The sequence below is a fragment of the Sus scrofa genome, chromosome 16 (assembly GCF_000003025.6).
Source record: "Sus scrofa isolate TJ Tabasco breed Duroc chromosome 16, Sscrofa11.1, whole genome shotgun sequence".
NCBI lineage: Eukaryota > Metazoa > Chordata > Mammalia > Artiodactyla > Suidae > Sus > Sus scrofa.
Window position 1 is genome coordinate 8,138,669 of NC_010458.4, and position 18,669 is coordinate 8,157,337.

General features: G+C 32.8%; 1 protein-coding gene across 9 annotated transcripts in view; it reads right to left on the reverse strand.

Annotated features, from left to right (window-relative positions):
* The window catches only part of CDH18 (cadherin 18), a 1,026,794-nt gene that overhangs the window by 48,416 nt on the left and 959,709 nt on the right, over positions 1-18,669 (reverse strand). For all 9 annotated transcript variants that reach the window (XM_021076963.1, XM_021076971.1, XM_021076964.1 and 6 more), the window contains one exon: positions 5,057-5,178. In XM_021076963.1, coding sequence (XP_020932622.1) covers positions 5,057-5,178 — 122 coding nt within the window. The remainder of the gene's footprint in view (positions 1-5,056; positions 5,179-18,669) is intronic.

Consider the following 18,669-nt stretch of genomic DNA (forward strand, 5'->3'; position numbering starts at 1 on the left):
CTGTTTTCTTTTATTGAATTTATAACACATCTCATAAATAACATTGAATTGGCTTTTTTCTTATCTATTTTGATAATATAAAATTTTAATTCAAGCATTTTGGTGATTTTATTCTAACATAAATACTGTTAAGTACTTATGTTTACACCACTTTTTTTTTTTTTTTTTTTTTTTTTTTTTTTTTTTTTTTTTTTGCCTTTTTTAGGGCCGCTTCCTGTGGCATATGGAGGTTCCCAGGCTAGGGGTCTAATCGGAGCTGTGGCCGCTGGCCGACACCAGAGCCACAGCAACGCAGGATCCAAGCCGAGTCTGCAACCTACACCACAGCTCATGGCAATGCCGGATCCTTAACCCACTGAGCAAGGCCAGGGATCAAACCTGCAACCAACCTCATGGTTCGTAGTCAGATTCGTTAACCACTGCGCCACGATGGGAACTCCTCCAACTTTATTTTTTGTTTATATCATTTTTATTTTTTTGTCCATTTGTTCTATATTTATTATCTTATTTCTTGGTTTAAAAAGATCATCATGACTTCTACCTAATTATTAGAATTTTCCCTACCTTGCATTAAAAGATTAAATTATATCTCAATAGCAAATATGAAAATTTGTCATTTTAACTTTGAGCTTTCCGAACTTCACAGAAATTTTGGTGTTATTTTGTAACTATTGAATTGGTAAACATTATTTTATTAGGATTACATTTTAGTTTTGAAATATGTCCTTCTAGAATTCTTGAAGATAGATTCTAAATAAAATGTTTTTCCCTTTATCTTCATATTGTGAAATATGATACAGTAAGATAAAATCACATGCAGTAATTTGTAAGTATGTGAATTATTTTAAAATGAATGAACATTTTAATGTTCACAACTAAGGTCAAGAAATAGAACTTTTTGGAGTACCTGTTGTGGCTTAGTGGTAACCAACCCGACTAGAATCCATGAAGACATGGGTTCGATCCCTGGCCCCACTCAGTCGATTAAGGATCTGGCATTGCTGTGATCTGCTGATGCAGTTAAGATCCCAAGTTGTTGTGGCTGTGGTGTAGGCCTGTGGCTAAGCTCTGATTCAACCCCTATCTGGGAACTTCCATATGCCATGGGTGTGGCCCTAAAAAGACAAAAAAGAAAAAGAAATAGAATTTTTAACATCACTCTCTTTAGGAGTATTTTTAACTCAACTTTCTATTAAACCAAAAATTACAGGTTTTTTTTTTTTTTTTTTTTTTTTGGTTGTGACCACAGCATGTGGATGTTCCTGGGCCAAGGACTGAACCCAAGCAACAGCAGCAATCCAAGCTGCTAAAATGACAATGATGGATCCTTAACCTACTTTGCCACAATGGAACTTATAGAGCATGCATTCATAATATATACTATACATTATAAATTGATAATTTTTCAATTATCCTCCAATTTAAGGAGTTAAGAATATTTTAACTTAGTCTTCCTTAATTATGACATCTTGTTATCATGTATATTATGTAAGTTATAAACCCTAGAAAATGTTCCTTTGACTTCTACTCACTTATTAGTAGTTTAAACAATATATTCACTTATTGCTTTGGTCTTTAAGGATTCTTACCACCCGAGCTGCCAATTTGGTTATTTTCTTCCCCCCACAACCAAAATGTTTTAGTGTGAGTATTATGGTAAGAAATTTTTCACACTTTTGTTTGTCTAACTGTGAATTTTTTTGTCTTTATTTTTGAGGAACATTTTGCTAGGAAAATAATTCAGATTTGTCAGTTGTTATCTTCTGACTCCTGGGATTAGTCTTTCCATTTCTTAGCTTTTATTCTTCCTGGTTAAAAAAATCATCTTTTGAAATGATTCCTTTAAAGGTATTATATCTTTTTTTAAATGTTCATTTGCTTTTATTTTTAAAGAAATTTTCTACTTTTTTATAATTATAGATTCATATGCAGTTGCAAGAAATAAAGAAAGTTACTGTGTACCTTTATCCACTCCCCCCACTGATGGCATCTTGCAAAGCTAAAGTACAATGTCCTACCCAGGCTGCTGACATTGATGTAGTCAAGATACAGATCATTTTCATCACCATAAGAGTCCTTCATGTTGCTTTTTATATCCATCTTTACTTTCCTGCTACCATTGCCCCTTAATTTCTGATACCAAATATTATGAAACCTTTTGATATTATTATCATTATTATTATTTTACTAGCAAAATTCTCTGCAGTTTTTTCTTTCTTTTGTTTGTTTGGCTGCACCCATATCATGTGGAGATTCCCAGGCCAGGGACTGGACTTGCACTACAGCAGGGACCTAAGCCACTGCCGTTAACAACACAGTATGGTTAACTTGCTGAATCACAAAAGAACTGTAGTTCTCTGGAGTTATATCCAGATTTTTGCATGTAGCAATAGTTTACTCCTTTTCATGGCTGAGTATTACTCCTTGATATGAATTCACTACAGTTTATTTAACCACACACTCATTGAAAGACATCTGTGTTTTGTTTTTGTTTTTTTTTCCCAGTTTGGGTCAATCATGAATGAAGCTGATACAAGCATTTGTGGAAAGTGTTTCGTATGAATATAAATCTTCATCTCTCAGGGAAATGTGTCAAAGCGTTACCTCTGCACTCTGGTAATTTTATATTTCATTTTTTAAGAAATTGCTAAATTGTATTTCAAAGTAGTTGTACCATTCCACCAAAAACGTATCAATGATCTAATTCCTATTCATCTTCCCAAGTCTATGACACTTTTAAAATTTTTCCCTATATGATAGGTTTTGTATCAATATCTCACTGTAGTTGTAATTTTCATTTGCCTAATCACATCTTTTGCCTAAAAGATGTCGAACATCTTTTAATGTGTTTGTTGTCTATCTGTAAATAATCTTCCATGAAATGTCTGCTCAAGTCTTTTGCCCATTTTATTTATTTATTCATTTAAATAATTTTATTTTTTTTAGGACTGCACCCCTACATATGGAGGTTTTCAGACTAAGGGGTCAATTGGAGCTGTAGCTGCCGGCCTATGCCACAGCCACACCAATGTGAGATCCGAGCCACATCTGCAAACTGCACCACAGCTCATGGTAACACTGGATCCTTAACCCACTGAGCGAAGCCAGGGATCGAATCTGCATCCTCCTCCTGTATAATAGTTGGGTTTGTTAACCACTGAGCCACAATGGGAACTCCTTTTGCCCATTTTAAAACTAGATTTTTTCCACTGTTGGATTTTGTGTATTCCTTAAATATTCTACACACTACTCCTTTATTGGATAGATGATTTGTAAATAACTTTTCCAGCTCTATGGTTTTCGTCTCATTTTTTTAGTGGGTTCTTTCAGAAATCAAAAATGTTTATTTTTTATCAAGGTCAATTTATAATTTTTTTTTCTCTTATAGATTATGTTTTTAATGTCATCTAAGATCTCATTGGCTGGTACTGCATCCATTAATTTTTTTTTTTCTCCTGACAATATTATGTCTTTTTTTTTTTGCTTCTTAGGGCCACACCTGTGGCATATGGATGTTCCCAGGCTAGGGGTCAAATCGGAGTTGTAGCTGTCAACTTAAACCACAGCCGTAGCAACTCTAGATCTAAGCCATATCTGCAACCTACACCACAGCTCACTGCAACCCTGGATCCATAACCCACTGAACGAGGCCAGTAGCAAACCCACATCCTCATGGATCCTAGTCGGGTTCAGGTTCATTAACTGCTGAGCCACAATGGGAACTCTGACAGTATTATGTCTTCTTTCTCTTGATGTAATCTTGTGATTTTATTTCCAGTTATTTAGGGTTTTTTTGTTTGTTTTTATACTTCTTGAATTTTTGACTTAATGATTACTAACAGTATAGAAATTTTTTTAAGTCATGATCTCCTCAGATATTATTTCTGGCCAAATTGAATAACTTGTGTGTTAGACCTGCATGTTTCATATGTCTTTCATAGTGTTGTTGATGCTTCCTATGTTTTTGTCTTTCCATGCCTTGACATGGATATTTTAATTTAATCTATTTTTCAGTGTATCAAATATGTGGTTATTACCAAAAACTGAGATCAATTATTAAGCGGCTGTATTTTTTAAATATAAATTTTCCATTTCAAAGTATTACATTTTACTTGTATAATATGTTATGAAAATAAGTCTAGGATGTGTGAATCCATATCTAACACAATTTAGATGGGATTTGGTAAGAAAATCATTATATATTTGTACCATAAAATAATTTATTGTCTTTGAAATGGTGATATGTGTTTAAGTACTTAAAGTGATAATATTAATATATTGTTAGCATAAAACATATAACCTATAAGTACTTTCAAATATAAATTTTGGTCATTTTGTTTTCATTCCTATTTTCTAATTTTGCTATGAGAAAGGAACATAAAAAATTTATATTTTACATAGGAGTCTTCCTATGTAAAATATATATATATGTATGTATATGTATATATATACACACACACCACTTGGTTTATGAGCTTGAGCAACACTGGCCTCTCTTCAGAATTGTCATGCTTCTTTAACTGGCTTCTGTGCCTCATCCAGATTTACATCCTTTGTTCAATCTCTTCTCTCCATTCTTCACTCTCCCCAGTGCCTTAAAACGTACACACTCTTCATGTTGTTAAATCTAATATCTACTAGTATTCATATCACTTAATGGCCAGTATGTCACTCTTTAATTCCTTCCAAAACAGACCAGGCAGTATCTCCTCCCTACGGTAGTCTCTAAGGTTCATTAGGACAGGAATGTTCACTGTTTCCTCCTCATTTAATATTCAGGTACAGGGCTGTACTCAAAGGATTCAATATGATTTTATTGGTATAATATATGCATGTATGAATGAGTTCATTTTTTGAATTACATTTGGGATCCAGAGAAAATTTATTTTCTATGATTCTCCAAACATTTTATTTGGTACTTAAAGCTTTATAAAATTATTTTTACTGAGCACAAAAATAACACTGGGGATTTTTAAGGATTATGCCTAAGAATAATAGATACAGAGCTGCTTGTTTTTCTTCCATTCAAATGATAGGAAGAAAACAATTAACTTACCTGGCCAGGCTTAGAGTTTTCACAGACGACAATATCATATTCTCTGGCAAGTTCGGGTGGATTGTCATTGACATCCAAAACTCTAATACCCACTGTGACATGGCTCAGCAAACCAGGATTGTCTGCAAAACAGACAAGGATGTATTTAGTATTTCCATGCACACTTTAGAGGCTTGGTTTAAAGCAATCTTCTTAATACTGTAGCTTGTCACTAGCCCCATATGCTACAGCAGGACTCTTGGCAAAAGACAACTTTATGAAGGCACTCTTTGTTAGAACTCATTAACTTACAGAAAAATGAAAAATGAACACCAAGGCATGACAGAAATGCTAAAATGATATTTTGTCATATCAAGGAAATTACATGTTATTCAGGAACTGGAGTGGGAGAAAGTTGTCAGAATTCATTGTACGCTGTCAGAGTCTAAGGAATGAACAATTGGTTTCATCATTAATCTAAGAAAAGCACAGTGGTTGGTAAAAAAAATCACATAAACTTTTAAAAGTTCAAAACTTCAAGTATAAATAAACTGGGATGAAATATAAAGTAAAAATCTTTACACAGGGATAATTTTCTTCTAATAGGAGAATATACACAGTTTGTGGTATCAAGTCATAGTTGGGGAAAAATAAAGAATAATTTAAATTAGAACTGAGCATGGAACTCACATGTAACTCTGGTAAGTATCAAAATATTACTGTCAATACTTTAAAAATATGCCTTCCCATTTTTCAGTAAGTTTATAAATTCTGAGATATAAGGAAAATATAAATGTTTGGTTTATTTTATATGTCAAAGCTAAAAATGTAGAATTCATAATGGAAAAATTAAAATTATTTTTTATTACTGATATTTCTGTCATTGTCTATCATAAATAAAAAAATAAAAAATCCAAAATTAAACTTGTAACAACACACTAATATATAGTTTTAAAAACTAGTAAAAAAAATACACAAATTTATCAATTTATCAAAGTAGAGTATGAGAAGGCAAAAAGTAACCACATTACAAAAAAGGGAGTATAAGTACATAACAGAATAAATTAAAAAATTGATTTTTAAATTTTCCATTATTTAATTATCCATTAGGAAAATGGATGGATTAAAACATGTCATATGTGACTTTAAAAGAAATAGAAAAAAAAACAAGATAATACTACCATAACTAAAGAAAATCAATTTTTAGATAAAAAATAATGATTTCAAAGAGACAAAAATCAGGCCTAGATACTTTTACTAAATTAAATAAATAAGTACCTTCATTCTTATACATGGTTTCCTCAGAAAGCAGAGTAAGGAGGAAATATTTACAACTTGTTTTCTATGGCTGGCAAAGTTTTAATATCAATGCTGCATGCTCCCCCTCATGAGAGATATTAGCTGTCAATGGACTAATCAAAATAATACCAAACTCACTCCACTGTTACATAAAAGAAAAATCTATCCTTAATTTAGTTCTAGGAATTCTTGCTTAGGTCAGCATTAAAGGAAGGTTAGAAGGAAGAGAGGAAGGAAGATAAGAGGGAAGGAGGAAAGAAATGAAGAAAGAAAATCTTTAAAAAGCATAAAATTTATCCGCAAAGTCAATGAATTAAAAAAGGAACAAAAAGCCCCCATATAGGAGTTGCCTTCGTGGCACAGTGGTTAACTAGGAACCATGAGGTTGTGTGTTCGGTCCCTGGCCTTGCTCATTGGGTTAAAGATCCGGCATTGCCGTGAGCTGTGGTGTAGGTCTCACACGCGGCTTGGATCTGGCATTGCTGTGGCTCTGGTGTATGCCAGTGGCTACAGTTCTGATTCAACCCCTAGCCTGGGAACCTCCATATGCCATGGGAGTGGCTCTAGAAAAGGCAAAAAGACAAAAAAATATATATATATAGATGCTCAACATAATACACATCAAAACAATAAATTTAATATCCATACATTCAAACAATACAAAACAGAGGAAATCAAAAGCAAAAACAAACTCTTGAACTAGGAAAATACTGTACTCTCTCAAGATGATTAAGGACACATTAAACAAACAACAACAAAAACTACAAGAAAAATTATTCTTAATGACGAAAAGCTAACAAGAGTTTATAAAAAAAGCTATGAAGGTTCTAGAAATAAATCTAAAAAAAGTATAGGAAAGAATGCAATACACTTCACTGAGTGCCATTAGAGAAGATCTAAAGTAATTAAGAGCTATATCACTTATATGATTGGAAGATAAAATATTATGCATAAATCCAGCCCTCAAAATTGATGTGTATTTTTTATATAATCCAATGAGAAATGTTCATGGAAATTGAAAGCTGATTCTAAGAATTCTAAATATTAAAATTGTCAAGATTTGTACGATAAAGTACAATAAAGAATTCATGCTTTACCAATTATCAAGCCTTATTATATGTTATTAGAACTTAAGTCACTATGACAAAGTGATAGACAAACAGAAACAGGAAACAGAACCCAGCCACAGATTCAGTATATAGAGAAATTTAATATACGGTAATGATGCTATTACAGATCAGTGGGCAAAGTACAGATTTAGCAAGAAGTGGTGTTTGTAAAGCTTGTTATCGACATCATCATCATTATAAAATGGGCCATACATTTCACCACGCACAAATACACCTTAAATAATTAAGGACTTAAATGTATAAGGCAAAACTATATATAGTTTAGAAGAAAATATTATCATATAATATATTAAGGTTCGTTAAAGATTTCAAAAGAGAAAATGCACTAATCATAAAAGAAGCATTGATAAATTTGATTGCATTCTGATGTGACTTTTTTCAGTTCCTCCAAATATGCCACTAGAGGAAACAAATGCCACAAAATGAGTGAATACGTTTGCAGCACATACACCTATATCTACAATATGTAATAAAAGGTATTAAACCACTAAAAAGAGAGCTCAATATAAAAAGGAATATAAAAAACAATATAAAAACATTTACCAGAAGTAATATAAATGGCAAGTAGACATATGGAAAAGTTTTCAACATCAATAGTATTTAAATAAATGTAGATTATAGAGTTCTCTGATGACTCACTGGGTTAAGGATCTGACATTGTCAATGCTATGGCTTGGGTTTGATTCCTGGCCTGGGAACTTCTGCATGCCATGAGCATGGCCCAAAAATAAAATAAAGAAAGTTAGGATAATCAAAATAAAGCACCATTTAGTCGTAATAATATTGATACAATATTAAGAAGTTTGACAAGATTTTCCAAGAGTTGGATTGGACACAGACCAATGGGAATACCTCTAAATAAAAGTACGCTACATGTAATACAGTTGTATATCCTCATGCCCAACATCTAGTCATTTCCCTGGCTCATATCTGTTGGAAAATCTCTTTAACACATACACTACCAGTATAATTAACAGGAATAACAACAGGAAAATGCAAAGGTTTAATAATAGCTGAAGAGATGCAGTAATTGTGATGTATTTATGTCATAGAGATAAAAAATAACATACTTATGACAAACAATGAAACAAAATGTTGATTGAGAGTTCCCATCATGTCTCAGTGGTTAAGAAATCTGACTAGCATCCATGAGGACGTAGGTTCAATCCGTGGCCTTGCTAAGTGGGTTAAGGATTTGGCGTTGCTGAGAGCTGTGGTGCAGGTCACGGATGTGACACAGATCCAGAGTTGCTATGGCTATAGTGTAGGCCAGTGGCTACATATCTTATTGGACCCCTAGCCTTGGAGCCTCCATATGCCATCCATGGGTGCAGCTCTAAAAAGACAAAGAGAAAAAAAATGTTAATTGAAGTATCTTCTTAGAAATGTCTCAGAAAATTGCATTCAGATATGGGAAAACATTGTAAAACTAAAAAAAATGCATGCAAAACTAAATAATTGACTGCAAAATGAAATAGTGTATTGTTGAGGATAATGTTCTTAATAAAACTAATATTTAAGTACTGTGATATATAAGTATGCTTTGCAATATATTCTTTGTAGATTTTGAATACCACATTAAATATACAGAAAAAAAGTTATAAAAAATTTTGAAATGAATATAATCTATATTTAAGAGTTTCAGCCATTTTGAGTTTGTTTTCATGCATGGTGTGAGGGTGTGTTCTAGTTTCAATGATGTGCATGAAGCTGTCCACGTTTCCTAGCAATGCTTGCTGAAAAAACTGTCTTTTTCCCATTTTATGTTCTTGCCTCCTTGGTCAAAGATTAATTGACCACAAGTGTTTGGGTTTATTTCTGGGTTCTCTATTCCATTCCCTTGGTCTGTCTGTCTGTTTTGGTACTAGTACCACACTGTTTGGATGACTGTGGGTTTGTAATATTGCCTGACATCTGGGAGAGTTATGCCTCCTGCTTGGTTTTTGTTCCTCAGAATTGCTTTGGCAATTCTGGGTCTTTTGTGGTTCCATATACATTTTTGGATTGTTTGCTCTAGTTCTGTGAAAAATGTCCTGGGTAATTTGATAGGGATTGCATTGAATCTGTAGATTGCTTTGGGTAATATGGCCATTTTTACAATATTAATTTTTCCAACCCAGGAGCATGGAATATCTTTCCATTTCTTTACATCTTCTTTAATTTCCTTGATTAATGTTTTATAGTTCATGGCATATAAGTCTTTTACCTCTTTGGTCAGGTGTATTCCCTGGTATTTAATTTTTTGGGTACAATTTTAAAAGGTATTGTATTTTTGTATTTCTTTTCTAATATTTCATTGTGAGTATACAGAAATGTGACTGATTTCTGAAGACACTATAAAATGCCTGGAAGAGATCATAGGCAAAACATTCTCTGACATCAACCTTACAAATGTTTTCTCAGGTCAATCTCCCAAAACACCAGAAATAAAAGCAAAGATAAACCAATGGGACGTAATCAAACTGACAAGGTTTTGCACAGCAAAGGAAACCAAGAAGAAAACAATAAGACAACTTACAGAATGGGAGGAAACAATGTCAAATGATGCAACTGACAAGGGCTTCATCCCTAGAATATACAAACAGTTTATACAACTCAACAGCAAAAAAGCCCAACAACCCAGTGGAAAAATGGGCAAAAGACCGGAATAGACAATTCTCCAAGGAAGATACACAGATGGTCAGCAAGCACTTGAAACAATGCTCAACATCCACATCCCTGATTATTATAGAATTGCAAATCAAAACTACCACAAGATACCACCTCACACCAATCAGAATGGCCATCATTAATAAGTCCACAAATAACAGATGCTGAGAGGGTATGGAGAAAGGGGAACCCTCCTGCCCTGTTGGTGGGAATGTAAGCTGGTAAAACCACTATGGACAACAGTACCTTAGAAAACTATATGTAGAACTATCATATGACCCAGCAACCTCACTCTTGGGCATATATCTGGACTAAACTTTCCTTAAAAAAGACACATGCACCTGCATGTTCACTGTGGCACTATTCACAATAGCCAAGACATGGAAACAAGCCAAATGTCCATCAACAGATGATTGGATTAGGAAGATGTGGTATATATATACAATGGAATACTACTCAGCCATAAAAAAGAACAAAATAATGCCATTTGCAGCAACATGGATAGAACTAGAGACTCTCATACTGAGTGAAGTAAGTCAGAAAGAGAAAGACACCATATGATATCACTCATATCTGGTATATAATAATATAGCACAAATGAACCTTTCCACAGAAAAGAAGATCATGGACTTGGAGAACAGACTTGTGGTTGCTAAGGGGGAGGGGCAGGCAGTGGGGTGGATTGGCATCTTGGGTTTAATAGATGCAACCTATTGCCTTTGGAATGGATTAGCAATGAGATCCTGCTGTGTAGCACTGGGAACTATGTCTAGTCACTTATGATGGAGCATGACAATGTGAGAAAAAAGAATGTGTACATGTATGTGTACCTGGGTCACCATGCTATACAGCAGAAAAAAAAATTGTATTGGGGAAATAACAATAAATTTTTTTAAAAAAATAATAATCTGTAAATGGCTTAATACATGATAATTAATATAATTGGCATTAATTAATTTTGTCAATATATAATGAAAGATAATGAGATACTTATTATGTTAAAATATTTTGTATTATAAAGACAAAAAGATCCAGTAAATTAAATTTATTTAAATGCTGTGTTAAATATTTGCTCATTTAGAATAACTTACGAAAAAAGCCATTGCTACAGCTTTTCAAGAAGCTAGTACTGATCATATTCTATATTTTTATAATTTTAAAACTAAAAGAGAATATTCAGTCTGAATTCTCATGTTGTAAATTACAAAATTAAAATTGACACAATTTAAATGACATCTCTGCCAAAGCCAGGGTTATGGTTCACTTCTTAGGCCTTACTATTGCCACTATATGAATGTATCTTTTCTATTGTAACCATTGTATATCTGTTTACTGATTCTTATATTTCTCAGCCAGGTATTTTCTCATTTTAAAGATCAGACAAAGCAGTTTGTTCCAGAAATCTGAGGCAAGAATAACATTATTAGTTGTAATTATTGGTATCAAAACCCTCAAAATGAGTAAATAGTTCTCAGCTCCTCTTCTGAACAGAGTTAGAAGCAACATTAGTATATCAGAAATATGTTCTGTAGGAGAGGATTCTGGAAAAACTACACCTTGAGGAAGGACTAGACTAAAGGAACAACCAAGCCTTTGACTGCTTTCAACTGTCCCCTTCTCCCTGCTCCACTTCTTCATTGTTCACAATGTCCTCTGGAATGGCAAGAGCCTCACACACATTCTGTACTTGTGTACAGGAAATTAAATCCTTCTGGATGGAAATAGACCTTCTCCATGCTGCCCCAATGCTTTAATATCACCAATATACAATAACTATTCCATCCCGTAGGGATGAAACGCACAGCACTGGGATCAGATACTGATTTGTCTGTAGACTTACTACAATTTTGTGGGGAAGCTGAATTGAATCTACCCTTATTGTGGATGCAACTAATGATCTGTAGGGCATACACTGTCGGGGTAACCACAGGAGGTACTGATAAAAGAGTTATGAGAAAGAACGTCAGAGTAAGCTCAACGTCATTACAGATGCAAATTGAATAATTGCTATTTCCTAAAAGTAGAAGTATTTATAAAATCTGAAGCTTTAGGAGTTCCCGTCATGGCTCAGTGGTTAACGAATCTGACTAGGAACCATGAGGTTGCCGGTTCGATCTCTGGCCTTGCTCAGTGGGTTAAGGATGCAGTGTTGCCGTGAGCTGTGGTGTAGGTCCCAGATGCGGCTTGGATACTGCATTGCTGCAGCTGTGGCATAGGCTGGTGGCTACAGCTCCAATTCGACCCCTAGCATGGGAACCTCCATATGCCGCAGGAGCGGCCCTAGAAAAGGCAAAAAGGCAAACAAACAAACAAACAAAAAACTAAAGCTTTAATTCCAGATAATTAAGCTGAAATCCTACTGTAGCTTTGTAACCACTTGTGGCCTAACTACACTCATTCTAGTATTTTCTGCTCAATAATGAAATTAACTAAATCTATATTAGTAAACTGTCAAGTTCCTTTGGGTTTATATTTCTTATCTCCCTCGGTCCTTGGGTTAGTTTTCTACCCTCTGAATGTCAATCACTTTACCTATAAATATGAACATATTCAAGCGTGTTAGAAGCATTTTCCTATGGAAAAACTGGATAATATCCCTGGAGTTCTTAATGCAACATTTCTGTTATTGCTACTATTATTTTCAGGTTCATGCTTCATGTTCTTTGGACAGCAGAGTTAATAAAACACAAATCAGAAAAACTTCAGTATGAGCCGAACTCTTAAGAAACACAAACTTTGGAAAGTTATTTCCATGCTGTAATTATTTCATTTATGAACTGGAATAAGAATGATGGGACTTGGAAAACTATGTTTTTGAGAAACAATTAAAAAAGCTATGTAAACTTTAAAATACTGAACCTGATAGCAGTATACCAATTTTAATCCTTTCTGAAAATGAAAAAACAAAACAGAAACAAGAACAAAATGTATGCACGTTGACAATCGTGTGCATGTGATTTTCAGCACAAACTATACTATGGAATGCTCATCTGTGTTTTATGCAACCAGTGACAGGAGCTCACATAGCAGAGTGTCTCCTATGGAGATAAGGATGCGGTGAATATAGAATTCCAGTGCAAATGCTAACTGCATGTTAAAATATTTAGAAGATTCACCATATAACTTGAAGAACAATCTATTTTATCTAGTGAGTCCCTTTGAGAATCTGATATGTGTGTGGGATTATAATGGGCTCTAGAGAACACAGACCAGTAAAACAGGACCCCTTTCTGTATTCCCTACTATCAACACAGACTGGATAAAACAATGATGATATTTTTTTCTCAACTTGTCTTTTAAATTGAGACTTAAGTATTTAATATGTGTTTACTCCAAAGCCATCATTATTTAAATATGCCCTCCTAAAAGTCTAAATCCTTTTCATTAGTATATGTAACAAGGTTTGTTAGGAAATTCAGTAGATTTCTAATCTAATTATTCATATTCTGAAGTTAGTATTAAATAGTCAGAAATATGTATAAAGAGATTAGTGTAAATGTTCTTGTTTATATCATGTAGATTAATTTCCTCAAAATCCTTTTTATTTCTTCTCTATGAAAATTCACTCAAAAAATGAAAAACTCAAATACTTCTAAAATAATAAATTTCCGTGACTACAAATCTAATTAAATGATTACGTCTATAGTTGTCTAAATTTCATAAATGCCCATGCTTATAAGGATGCAATACGAAGTTGTATTTTGGTCTGATACTTTGAGCTCTATAAAAATATTTCACTATAGGCAAATACCTGCAAACCAAAACAGTCTACACTCTTAATAGTTAATATGGATTAATAGTAGAACATTTTATATTGCTTGCCTAATAATTTAATTTGAACAGATATGTTTCCACCATTTCCATAACCAGATATATAAAAAATGAGTTTTTCAAACAAGTGCTCAAAGAATCTTAAATATACCACATAATATATTTGCTTTGAAACAAAAATAGTTTTGCTATTTATACTTGTTATTTAAAAACTCTTGTGGCATTCCAGTTGTAGCTCAGTCAGTTAAGAACTCGAACATTAGTATATCCATGAGGATGCAGGTTTGATCCCTGGCTTCCCTCAGTGGATTAAGGATTCTGCATTGCCCCAAGTGGCAGCATAGGTCACAGAAGTTGCTTGTATTTGGTGTTACTATGGCTGTGGTGTAGGCCAATAGCTGCAGCTCTGATTTGACCCCTGGAATAGGAACTTCCATAATGCTGCAGGTGTGGAACTAAAAAGAAAAAAAAATTGTCTATGAAAGTCACTTAATATTTAGGACCCCCAAAAGATAAAATAATTAATAGGAAATAGAAATTCCTTACTAATATGAGTCATTAATATAAGTGAGAATTACTCTATGGATAATGTTATCTCAATGTCTGGTATATGCCTGGTGCCCCTAGTATGCCTTCCTTTCTCTTTTTCCTTCCTTTCCTTACATCTTATTTAAATATTAATTGAGAAAACAAATGTAATCAAAGTTATTTGTCATAATGGATAAAAAATATATATGATACCTAGTAGATTAATTTCAAACATTCTTGTACTCAAACGAAATGGTTTAAAATAAAACATTAGGCAAATATTATACGATAGAAAATCAAATTAACCCTACATATTTTAGATTTATTATTTAGGTTGCTATCGCAATAGGTAAAAAAAACTAATACTTGCCTAGAACACATTCAAAAATTACAAGGCAATTAGTATTGTATCATTCAAAGCTTATTCCATGTACTAATTTAATTTTTTGCTAGTTTACAGTATAAAATCTTACTCTTACCCTGACCATCATAAAAATCCAGACTGAAGTGAATTACTTAAAGTGAATTTCAATTTCCTTAAGGACATGATTTTTTTCATGTTACCCATAAATTCTCCAACAGCAAAGATATGTCTTTAGTATTATTGCCTGAGACTAATAGAAGTTGGAAGCCTCAAAAATTTAACTCCTATCTTTGATTTTAGGAATGAATACTGTCTTTGTTCTGCAATTCAGAATTGGAAAGTAAAAATAATTCACCTCTATGTGAAATTAATTATTTTGGGGTGATCTAAGTATATGCTATTGATTATAAAATTTACTTAAAATAGTTTTTATAATCTCTATTAAAATGTCATAATTGGTCCCTTCCATTATAGTAAAGAATCCAAAAACGTAACCTTAATTTCTAATTTTTAATATTAATTCACCATTTCAACATTTATTTTCCTTCTTGGTTTATTCCTCCATAATGCCTGTGAACTCTTCTAGATTTCTTCTTTATTAGACTTCCCAAAATTAAGCTGGAGTTCAACTACTGTGGTGTCTTTTGAATTTATGTTTGCAGTCATGTTTTTATGCTGTTTAAAAGTTCACTGTTAAATAAAACATTGTTTTGCATTCTTTGTCATTTTTTGAGTTAGCAATATACGGACAATAAAAATTTTTCATCAGATATAATCTGCACCTGAAAGTGGCTTTGTTATTTATAGAAAAATAGCTAACATAAGAAATCATTAATAAAAATAATATATACATTATGAACATTAGTATAAAATATTTGAATACATAATCATTCATCTCAGAAGAATCTCTGTTTGTATAGTCGAAGACTTATCTCTGAGAACAGATGTGCTGATGCTTGGGTTTATCGTCACTGTCCTGTAAAAACCACAAATCCAAAATAGGTTTAAGCCAAGTGAAGGAAAATGTGAAGATAAATTAAAAATAATTTAAGGGAGTTCCCGTCATGGCTCAGTGGTTAACAAATCCGACTAGGAACCATGAGGTTGTGGCTTCGATCCTTGGCCTTGCTCAGTGGGTTAAGGATCCAGCATTGCCATGAGCTGTGGTGTAGGTCACAGATGCAGCTCTAATCTGACATTGCTGTGGCTCTGGTGTAGGCTGGTGGCTACAGCTCCAATTAGACCCCTAGCCTGGAAACCTCCACATGCTGTGGGTGCGGCCCTAGAAAAGACAGAAAGACAAAAAATAAAAACTAATAATAAAAATAATTTAAGCATAGAAATATTTTTATGAAATTCCCTGAAATTTTATAATTGTTGTCTTTTCTTCTAAATCATAGAATTTTTTAACAAATCATTTTTATCAAGACAGAAAAACTTAAAGCTTAAGGTACACAAATCCTGATTCTATTGTGTGCAAAAATCACATTACTTAATACATTTAAATTAATTACAGAATTATAATTACAAGTTTAACAGATTTTGTAATAGAATTCACAAAAGGAAACTTTATATTTTGGCCAGGAAGTAGCAACTGATACCAGATTAACTTGATATCATAAATGACAATAAAACTGAGCAAAATATATGAAATTAATGTTCTCAGATATAGGAAAACAGTGAAAAATTATGCTCCTTGAGAGAAGCGTGAACTGAGCCCATTTTACATTTAAAAAATAGTGATTTTACTATGTAAATGATTCCTTAATAAATTTGTATTTTAAATAAAACACATATATTTTGAGATTTTTTTTTTTACTTTGGAACCGAGAAATAGTATCACTTATTTTACCCCCCCCCCTTTTTTTTGCCCTTTTAGGGCCACTCCTGCAGTACATGGAAATTTCCAGGTAGGGGTTGAATCAGAGCTGCAGCTGCCTGCCTACTCCACAGCCACAGCAATGCAGGATCTGAGCCGCATCTGACCTACACACAGCTAATGGTAACGTGGGATCCTTAATCCACTGAGGGAGGCCAGGGATCCAACCCTCATCCTCATGGATACTAGTTGGGATCCTTACCCTTAGTCACAATGGGAACTTCACTTAATTTACATATTAATTGCAATATAAATAATATTAGATTTTTGAAAATTTTAAAACATTTGATAAATCTTTTACAAATATTTAAATTTTTTAAATATGTATAATGGCCTAAAAAATCACAAAATACATAGAGAAAAATTTGACAAAATATGTATAATACATTCACAAGAAAACTATAATACATTGCTGACAGAAGTCTAGGAATAATTAAATAAATGGAGAGATATTGCAGATACATGGATTGGAAAATTTGATACTATTAAAATGTCAATCCTCCACAAATGATCTGTATCATTTAATCTAATACCAAACTAAAACTCAACAGTTTTCTTTTTTTGACAGAAATTGGCAAGCTGTTTCGAAAACTTATAAGGACTTGTAAAAATCCAGAATTCTAAATCAATTGTGAAAAAGATCATCATAGCTTGACATGTTTTGCTTCCTGATTTCATAATTCTCTATAAAATTACAGTAATCAAAATGATATGCCATTGGCATGTGGACAAATATAATACTATAGACAAATAAATCAACAAAACAGAAAAGATTACCCAAAAATAGTATCATACATATATAGTCAATTGATTTTTGACAAATTTGCTGAGATGATTCGATCAAGAACAGGAAAGCTTTCCAACAAACTGACAGCTATACCAGAAAAAAATCTACTTCCATCCCTACATAATTCAGGCACAAAAAATAACTCTAGATGAGAGTTGAATGCAAACTTATCTAAAACTATAAATCCATTAGGGAAAAAAAAAAACTTTCAGAACTCTGGGCAGGCAAAAATTTTATAAATAAGACAGAGATGACTCATTATAAAATAAAAACGGACCATGTTAACGTACGATAATTAAATTTTTCTGTTCTTCGAAAAGTATAGTTAACAAAGTAGTAAGCCTCAAAATGGATATAGTTATTTTTTTTTATCCTATTCTATTCTATCTCTAAGAATTTATGTTCAGAATGGAAAAATAATTCTTACAATATTTAATTGTAGGAAATCAACTCAAAGTGGGCATAATACATATGTATGATCGATACAGATATGAAAAAGTGTTTAGCATCTTTTATCATTAAAGATACATAAATTAATATCATAATGTAACTCTACTATACTCCTAAATGAATGGCTAAAATTTAAAGAAGTTATCAACTCCAAATAATGAGGTACTGAAACCAGAATTCAACATTTTATAAAATGTTACGATGATATTGGAAAAACAGTTTCTTTCTCATAAAGTCAAAAGTGTATATTGTGTGATGGAAACATTCTACTTATAGGTATTTATCCAGACAAATGAAAACATATAGCCACACAAATACTGGTGTAAAAATTTATATAGCATTTTTACAAATGATAGCCCCAAACAGGAAAAACATTAAATGCTAGTCAGTAGGAAAATAGATATATTGTATTCATAAAGGAATATTATTTATAAATAATAGGAAATAAAATACTGCTGCTAATATAGATTAATTTCAAAATATTTTGCTGTTCAAAAGCAGCTCAAAGTATATATTCTATATGCCTCAAATCTTGTATACATTGTGATTTTATTTATATGAAATTTTAGAAATGGCAGAAATAAATCACCATATTGTTACCTCTGAGGAGTGAGGGTAATAGAACCCCTCTGAGGTTCAGAAATGTCCTGTACCTTGAAAGGGGAATGATTCAAATACATGGAAGTGTGTATGTGAAAACCCACTGAAACATAACACGATTTTTATGTTTTAGTACATGCCAATATTGTCCAATTAAAAAAATCAGAGTGAAGTCAG